Source organism: Papaver somniferum, chromosome 1 (genome assembly GCF_003573695.1).
Source record: "Papaver somniferum cultivar HN1 chromosome 1, ASM357369v1, whole genome shotgun sequence".
Classification (NCBI taxonomy): domain Eukaryota; kingdom Viridiplantae; phylum Streptophyta; class Magnoliopsida; order Ranunculales; family Papaveraceae; genus Papaver; species Papaver somniferum.
This window is the reverse complement of record NC_039358.1, coordinates 211,447,225-211,456,740: the sequence shown is the minus strand read 5'-3', so window position 1 is coordinate 211,456,740 and position 9,516 is coordinate 211,447,225. Positions and strand designations below refer to the sequence as shown.

Here is a 9,516-nt window from a genome sequence, read left to right as displayed (position 1 = left end):
ATGAACAACGCGGCATGCCATGTACTCCTGATGCAGCTGGTGAACTCGTCGCAGCTTGTGGAGATGATAGAGGTGAAGCAGAAACACCCTGTGGAGATGATAGAGGTGAAGCAGAAACACCCTGTGGAGATGGAGATTTTGAGGTGCTGGCCAAGTTTGAGCCAACTGATGCTGGCATTGCAGATTGGATATCTTGAACTATGTGGCATAATTTTTCAATCAATTCATACTATACCTAATCAATTCATATCTACACATTCATATAAAAAAAACACAAATTTTTCTAAGTATCAATTTTTTTTTGTTAAGTATCAAATTCTGAGGGAATACATAGACAGAAATTTACTAAGTTTCAAAGTTCAGTTCACAGAAACTTAAAAAACTTTCTAAGTTCCTAACTTATATCTAAGTTTTCCCATGTCACAGGCTAACATAAACACAAACACGACTCACATAAAATCCTTCTCATGCCGCAGACTGCTGCATCTGAAGCAGGATAGACAAAGCTGATGGAATCCAACGCGACAACAGCTATGTATCTTCAATCCAATGGCCATTGCTCTTACAGGATTTCTCTACCAAGAAAAAAGCAGCTACGCAGTACTTCACCTGCAGACACAAAACACTGTTAACAACGGTTTAACAGCGGCAATATGCGACTTGAGAGATTGAGTACCTTATTAATCTTTATCAGCACATTCATCAAACACACCATAACTTCCAACTATAAAATCCAGTTGCTTCTGATGCTTTAATCTATGACACTCATCAAAACTTTCCCACCCTTCAAACTGCTTGTGTGACATAATACTTGGATACATAAGACTATCACCTCTTGCACAAGTTTTAGATAAGAAAAAAAAAGAATCAAAAGTCAATACCTGATTGAGAATATCAATGGTGATTTCTGTATTATGAAGATAAAGAGTCGAGAGCTGGGTGCACAGTTTGAATAGCATCGAAGGAAGGGATTTGAGGCCATTATTACTCAGATGCAGAGCCTACACAAACATGGGACTAAGTAAATGATGATATGATTCAGATAATTGACAATGGTAGGAAAAAAGGAGATTGGAGTACCTCAAGATTCCGTAAACTCCCAACTGTGTCAGGCAAGTCTACCAAGAGATTTGAAATCAACCTGCACCAAGAACTGAGCTTATCCTGCCACCAAGGCAATAACATGAATAATTTAGAGAGAGCAATTACTTTAACTACGGTAAAATTCACAAAGTGAAAATGGTTATAAACGTGAGTATTACCTGTTGTTATTTACTTTCAAGATTTCCAGACGTGGAAAATTAGTCAGCTTGTTGTTTGCAACATGAAGTTGTGTTAGAGAGACCAAACCACCCAATCAAGACGGTAATGAAGTTAAACTGCACAAGATACATATAGCACGACAAATTACAAACATAATAAAATTACAATCCCCTTCAAATCGAATAAAACCAATACTCTTAAGGAATACCCACAACCCCATACTTTTTCAGGTATGACCTTCAATTTAAGAGATCTCCTCAGCAGCTAACTGCTGCTCCTCATCCTTGTATGAGACCTCAATCATGGGCTTGTCAGCTGGACCGCACAGAACCTTGAATGGCCAGTGCTTCATATCACCCTAGACAGTGGTGTTACTGAATCTCCTACCAATCAAAAGCTTGGCATCTGTAAATCCAAACAATGACATTAGCAACAACTCTTTGACAACACGCATATTTGCAAACTACCATCAAAACAAATATAACTAAATTCCTATACTATCATATCAGTACAACTGACTGGATTTATGAATACATGTGCAAAAAAGATTGATACTTGATTCATACACTTAAAGATGAGTTACATGAAAAAAATTGAAACTTATTTAAGCAATGAACCCTACCTATCATGTATAATTATTAAAGAGACATAAACTTAATACTAAACCTTATTTATGCAATGAACAGTACATACCACAACTAAAATCGTAAATCAGAATCAGAAATCTAATATGCTCTCAGTTCAGATTGACTAATCATAAATAATAACTATGTACATCATATTGAGAAGGTTTATAATCTGTTTACAACGATTCAAATCAAACCCTAATTAAATATGGCTTCGTCTGCAGAGAATCAAACCCAACCCTAAGAATTTCAATACCAAATCAAACGAGTAATAAGAAACCCTAAAATCGATTGAAATACTAAAACCTTAAAATCTAATTAACAAACTGAAATCCTACAGATGATAAATATTTACAGAGATCTGTGAAATCAAAAACCTAAACTCGCGTAACAGATGATTGAAGATCAATTCTTCAAATATCAGATGATTTGATAACAGAATAGATAAAACCCTAAAACTGATGATGAGAAACTGAAATCGAAACCCTAAACTGATGATGATGACGATGATGATGATGATTGAAGAACTGAAATCTTCAGTTGAGAAGACTTAAAATCAGATGTGGTGCACATCTGAATATCCAGGGGGAAGATAAGATATGGGTTTACTCGATGAGAAGGGGGAGAAAAAAAGAGAGAGAATGGGAAAAGAGAAATGGGGTTTACTCGATGGGAATGGGGGAAAATCATTTCTTCAAGGGTGAAATTATCCTCTAGCGTAATCCATGTTGGGTGGAAAAAAATGGCACACGATTGAATGGCACACGCGCAAATACACCTGTTACCCGACTCTAGTGTGACCAAGCGTGTGGGCAGCACGCGTAAATAATTAGCCTGTTACGATTCGTAACAGCTGACACTTGTTACGAATCACAAAAAAAATTCGTAACGGCTTCAACCTGTTACAATTAGGTTGTAACGGCTTTTTGGAACTGTCGATTTTGTAACGGTTGCTGGGCCGTTACGAATTTTAGTTACTATTCGGCAGAAATGGTGTAGTGTTTGATGAATCAGTCTTTCCTTTTTGTTCTTGTTCATCAACTACAACTATTACTTCTGCTCCTCAGATAGAACACATTCCAGTTCCTGTATTTGAAAATTCATATGATATTGTTTACTGAGGATGCTTCTGAGAATGCAAATGAAGATCTTACATACACAAATACTGGTTCAGATTCTGATAATCTTGAAGACTCTAATGTGGATCTTCCTGCTCAACCACCAATTGGTTCCTCTCATACTATGGTCACAAGAGCTAAGGATGGCATAGTCAAGCCTAAGCATTTGCCAGATTTCATCACTAACTACTTTGTCCCTCATCCTATTCACACTGCTTTTACTTCCATTGTGTCTCTTCCTAAAGAGCCTAAGACTTACAAGTCTGCAAGTAAACATGATGAATGGATTGCTTCTATGCACAAAGAACATGAAGCTTTAATGTTGAATAATACATGGTCCTTGGTTGCTCCTACTTCTGACATGAACATTCTTGGCAGCAAATGGATTTACAAATTAAAATTGAAGCCTGATGGGACTATTGACAGATTTAAGTCAAGACTGGTTGCTCAAGGTTGCAGTCAACAAGATGAAATTGATTATAATGCAACTTTCAGTCCAGTGGTGAATACTACAACAATTAGAGTAGTACTTACTATTGCTTTATCCAACAAGTGGTCCATTAGACAACTTGATGTCTCCAATGCCTTTTTGCATGGAGATCTCACAGAAAAGGTGTATGTGAAGCATCCAGAGGGTTTTGAGGATCCTCAACATCCTGATCATGTTTGCTTGCTGCACAAGTCTATATATGGTCTCAAACAAGCCCCAAGGGCTTGGTTTGAAAAATTTAGTGGTTTTCTTCTTGATGCTGGTTTTGTTATGGCAGTTGCATATCCTTCTATGTTCATTTATCATTGTGGAAATGAGACTGCAGTTCTGCTTCTATATGTGGATGATATAATTCTCACCGGAAGTTCTGATTTTTTCTTAAATTCTCTAATTAATCAAATGAGTTCTCAATTTTCTATGAAGGATTTGGGTGATCTTTGTTACGTTTTGGGAATTGAAGCTGTTTTCTCTTCCTCAAGGGATATTATTACTCTTACTCAGAAGAAGTACACTATTGACTTGTTGGTTAAAGCAAAAATGATTGACTGCAAACCATGCTTTACACCAACTTCCACTGATAAAAGAGCTTCTATTCATGATGGTGATCTGCTAACTAATCCACTTGAGTTTAGGAGTTTAGTTGGAGGTCTGCAGTATCTTACTCTTACAAGGACTGACATTACATTTGCAGTTAACTATATATCTCAGTTTATGCACTCTCCAACTACAATTCACATGCTTCTTGCAAAAAGAGTGTTGAGATATCTTAAAGGGACACTTGGATCAGATACAGTTATTCAATCTTGTGACACTAGTTCTATTACCAATTTCTCTGACTCAGATTGGGCTGGTAGCCCAGACACAAGACGCTCTACATCTGGTTACTGTGTTTTCTTGGGTACTACATTGGTTTCATGGTCCTCCAAGAAACAACCCACTGTTTCTCGTAGTTCTACAGAAGATGAGTATAAGGCCCTCAGTGTGCTTGCTGCTGAAGTTGTTTGGCTGTCTAGTCTTCTTGAAGAGCTTCACATTACTCCTACTACACCCTTTGTGATGCACTGTGACAACTTGGGGGCTCAGTTTCTAGCTTCTAATCCAGCTTTTCATGCCAGAACCAAGCATATTGAAGTAGACTATCACTTTGTTCGTGACTTAATGGATGTTGGTACTGTTGTTGTTCGTTTTGTTCCTTCATCTCACCATCTAGATGACTTGTTTACTAAAGGCCTTGCACCTACCACTTTCTTTCGGCTTGAGGGGGAGTGTTAGCAGTACATGTTTTCTTTACTGTGTAAGAGAGGTGTTAGTTATAACTCCTTTCACTGTTTTACTCTTTTACTGCTTTACCTTTCACTGCTTTACCTTCGTTGTTTAGTTTTGATATCTTTTGGTTGTGTTGTCGCTATATATACATCACCCATCCTTGTACTTGACTCTTTTCGTTAATGTTAAATCTCTTTCATCTTTACTTTACATTCTGTCAATTGTTTAATCATGCGTGTTAAGAGATTGCTTTTAAAATCGACTTGGTTTCCGATATATTTTTCCATTACATGAAACAATTAGAACCTTGAAGGTGAAAGAAAAGGCGGTGTTCATATATGGTGTGGAAAAACCATATTTATCTAGTGATTCCTTTCTTATTTCGTGGCAATCTCAGGGTAGATGTATAACTTATTGTATTACCAAGGATAATGCTGCAATTTGCATCCCGAAAATAAAGAAGCATGTGGTAAGATGACTTCATACATATAAAGAGATCAAAGAACTGACATAAAAGCTAAAGTGTCTCGTCTGATACAGAACTAAGGATTCAACCTTTACAACCATTCGAAGAAACCATAGGGACATGTTAAATGGCCTTGTTTGGTTTGATTTAAACAAAAGTAAAGCGATTACCACAACTACAGAATGCAGAGGGGTGTTATTGCTACGGTAACTGGGTTGGTGTTGTTGATGTAGCTGGTGATATACTGATGTTGTTGGAGATATCGTTGTTGCCGCCGAAGCCCGAAGGTGCTATTGCTGCTGCGATATGATCAAAACCATAGTTAAAAGATCTATGTAATATCATTGATTCTACTAATTAATAAATTCTCAATGATTCTCAGAGGTTAACAAACCAGGAAACTTCCTTGGATCCATCCTCTTTATTTGTATGGAGGACCAGGTGGCGGTGGAGGAGGAGGAGCTGGAGTAGGAGGAGACCATGATGGAGGAGAGTTCCATGGAGGAGAGTAATATATAAAGTAATTGCCCTTAGGAGGAGGAAACCGGTTCCTATAATAAAACCCTGTGACCGCTTTCCGTGTCCCAGCCGGACGCACGTCATATCTATGGCCATCACCGGCGACCATCATCAACTTTCGAGCAATAATGGATGACCATTACCAGTGACTTCTCCATGAACGTAAGAAGAAGTACCAGCATGGTCACTAGTAGTGTTTTCTCTGATCTCTACTACACCATATATTACCATAAACAACATTACTAGAAGAACAGTAATTGTACTTCTTCCAGTAAAAAGTGATGCATATGAATCCATTAGAAATTGAAAATGTGAACCAAGAGAAGCAATTTGAAGGACTATTATATATGATAGCTACACAATTTATTGTCTCTCTTTTATAAGAAAAATCTGATAGTGTACTTTCGACACTACTGAACTAGGTTCATATTAGGGCTCATGTCAGCATTTACGATTATTGCAACTTGCCAAGGTAAAGCCTAGGCCGGTCGGCCCTTTTAAAGGCAAGACTCCCACTTGCCACTTTAAAATCATTGATGTTTCACTCTTCTTCTCTTTCTCTGATGTGAAAATATTTTTGAACAGTAAAATTAGTTTAACTAAGTTAACTAGTATTTTCTTGAGATGTATTACACGTAACGTAACTGGGTTCAGTATGCTTGGTCTGTTCTGTTCTTGATGGAAATGAACAGGCATTTAGTAATAGAATCCACATCATATTGACTTTAAGCTGCATTAGTGCATTGTTTACATGTGTAGATCCTTCCTTATCCTGTGGGATATGTCATCCATAATTTCATTGGACTTATTGGGGGACTAATATTGGTTTACTAAAACCCATTATTATTAATTACATGTCTTTTTTTATCAGAAAAAATTTACATACGGCCTTTGAAGCTGCGATCACGCGTCATGTCATTAATAATTACTTCCAAGTAGTAATTTACTACTGATTAAGGAAAAAAGAATCGATTTATTGACATTAAATTAATTAAACTTAATAGAGAAGAACAATCATTTGTTTGTTTTATTCCGTATTGTCGTCTTTTAAATTTTCTTAAGGCCAAATTTTCTTAAGGCCATATTTTCTTAAGGCCAATCATTTGTTTGGACAACCTACTAATTCTATGGCATGTCAAATCTAGCAAGGGAAAGCTGAACAGAGCAGCACTGAGCCCGGAACGGTACAGGGTCAGAGTTTAATGCCGAATGAAACAACGCTCTAAATTTTATCAGACAGGTTTTTTAACATGTTAAAATCATCACGCATTTAATGCTAGTTCAGAGAGTCGGTACCTTTGCATAGTCATTTCCACTGTTCGCTGTCCACTAGGGCAAATAGGTTAATCGTGTGGACCTAAGACTATTCAGATGTGAAGGACTAACTAATCGTGTGGTTGCATGTTGGGCTCCATTTTTCAAATGTTCCCACAGATTTCCCTCTCTCCCCTTTTCAAATCGTGTGGACAAAAGACAATTCCCAGTTTTCAAATTAGGTAGTACTTTATAATTTACTAATAACTGTCACGATCAAGTTCTTTCAGATTTATTTAAGAACAAAAAAAAATTCTCTCCAACGCTGAATCGTTACGCGTACTGTCACTTTTTGAGCGCGGCACTATTGGTCGCTTCAATCTCGCTGATAGTTAATGTGCGAGCAAATTGAGTGTTAATTTTTTTCACCACATTTTTTTCTTGATTTGCAACATCTTTTTCCCCAAATTTTTTATAATGGCAAATCTGCCCTTTCTGTATTAGTGTTAGTATCTGGATTAGTGATTAAAACTTTTTGTATAGTGATTAAGATAATTCATAATTATAAAGTTTTGGGTAGATGTAAAAACTTGGGGAAAAATCAAGTTTTTATTGAGAAAGAGAGAAGGAAAAGGAGAAAGTGAGAAAAAAAAATTCTTGATTTCAATGGAGGATGAGGAGGGTCATTCTTCATCTACAAAACCTAGGAAAATACATATCAACTACAACAATGATCCAGAAATGGCTGATTTCTTAGATTATGAGAATGATTTTACACAAACTCAAACTCAAGATGATGATTTTTATGAGCCAAATCCAGATGATGAATACATAGATGAGGAACCCAATGCTTCTAACACACATGTACACTTCTATTTTATGTTTAATCTCACTTTTGTAGCTTGAAATCATCAAAAAATTGTATTTTTCATCATGGTTCAGCGAACCAGGACTATGTTCGGCTTGAAAATATAAGCCGAACCCACTAAATTGATGAACAATTCAGCTAGCTGAATTTGGTAATGTTATACGCCGAACCTTCATTTTCCAACTTCCAACCTATTTGCAAGATCCTAGTTCGGCTTATATTAAAGTCTAATAACAAGCCGAATCTATTCCTGAGAGTTAGATTCGGTTTTCACTCTAAATATCGTATCAGCCGAACTATATATTTTTCCAAGTTCGGCTCATATTCAAAAAATCACATCAACCGGACATGATACTGATTTTCCATGAAACACTTAAATTCATACACATTTAGGAGTTAGGTTTTTTATTACATATGTTTTCTATTGTGTAGCCTTTTCATAGGACGACCAAACAAAAAAAGTGGAAATTACTAAAAGTTTTAAGAAAGTGAAGTCTAATGATGGAGAATACCAAGATCCATATTAAACTCATTAAAATCAATGAGATCTTATCTTCAACTTCAAGAGAATGAAAAGAAAAACACAACGCAAAAACAATGAGGTCATTCCGACATCGGGCGAAAAGTTATGGCCAAAACAAGATTGAAAAACTTGAGTGTGCAAAGAGAAGGTTCGGATGATAACTCAACAACACGAGGTAGCCGAACCTAGAGCCTACAAATCAATATTTTCGAAGTGTTTACAGAGACAGGTTCGGCTCGAAAGTGATCTAATCGAGTCAGCCGAACCTGACAACCACTGGGGTAAATTTCACTTCTCAGGTTCGGCCGGGAAGGTTTGCAAGGTATTAGCCGAACCTGACACTGTTCTGGGGCGTATTTAATACACATTTTGGGGTTCGGCTAAAAATTGACATTTACGGTTAAGCCAAACTGTTCATAGACACTTTCAGGGTGAAATTTCAAGAACAATTCGGCTCAAAACTCAACTCAATTATCAGCCGAACCCGCTACTGTAACTGTCAAAACCCCTAAGTTTTTAGCAATTTAACCCATTCAATCCATGAAAAACAACAAATAAAAGATTGGGTTTGTAGGGAATACCTTCTTATCCTCATTTCAGTATTTGGAGCTTTAAATGGTTGAATTTCTGATTCAATTTCTGGTTCAATTATAGTTTTTATACCTTCATCTTCAATTGGTTCTTCTTCTTTAATTCATGGATTGGAAGAGGATTTAGAACACCCGACGTTTGCTTTTTTCTTTGTACGATCCATTATATAGTTCAATTTAACCGATGATCGAATTTTCACGAATCGATAATTAATTACGGTGATGAAAAAAAATTCTGAGAAAAAAGGAAGGTGATTTGGATGGAGGAAGAAGAAGAGATGTTTAGGATAGTTTATTTTTTGATTTTAGGTTCAAGGGTATTTAGATAATTGAACTACCCAATAGACGCCCTTTATAAGATCACCTAGGATGGGAAAACTATTTTGCAGGACTTGAAAGTTTTTGATATGCCTAAAAACAACCTTCAACAATTAGGCTAAGAATTCTTCACATTTTGTACGCAAATCTACAAATAAGACCAAATAGGAAAAACAGTAATTTGCACTATAAAGTGATGTAATTTGCAAGGCAAA

At 36.5% G+C, this 9,516-nt stretch overlaps 1 protein-coding gene across 1 annotated transcript; it reads right to left on the bottom strand.

Annotated features, from left to right (window-relative positions):
• Positions 1-483: 483 nt before the first annotated feature.
• Positions 484-1,467, bottom strand: LOC113336217 (plant intracellular Ras-group-related LRR protein 8-like). Its single transcript, XM_026582193.1, has 2 exons — positions 1,081-1,467; positions 484-1,001 (listed from the first exon to the last, which is right to left on the bottom strand). The coding sequence occupies exons 1-2, from the start codon at positions 1,183-1,185 to the stop codon at positions 681-683; spliced, it is 426 nt and encodes a 141-aa protein (XP_026437978.1). The 5' UTR covers positions 1,186-1,467; the 3' UTR covers positions 484-680.
• Between the last annotated feature and the right edge of the window lie 8,049 nt (positions 1,468-9,516).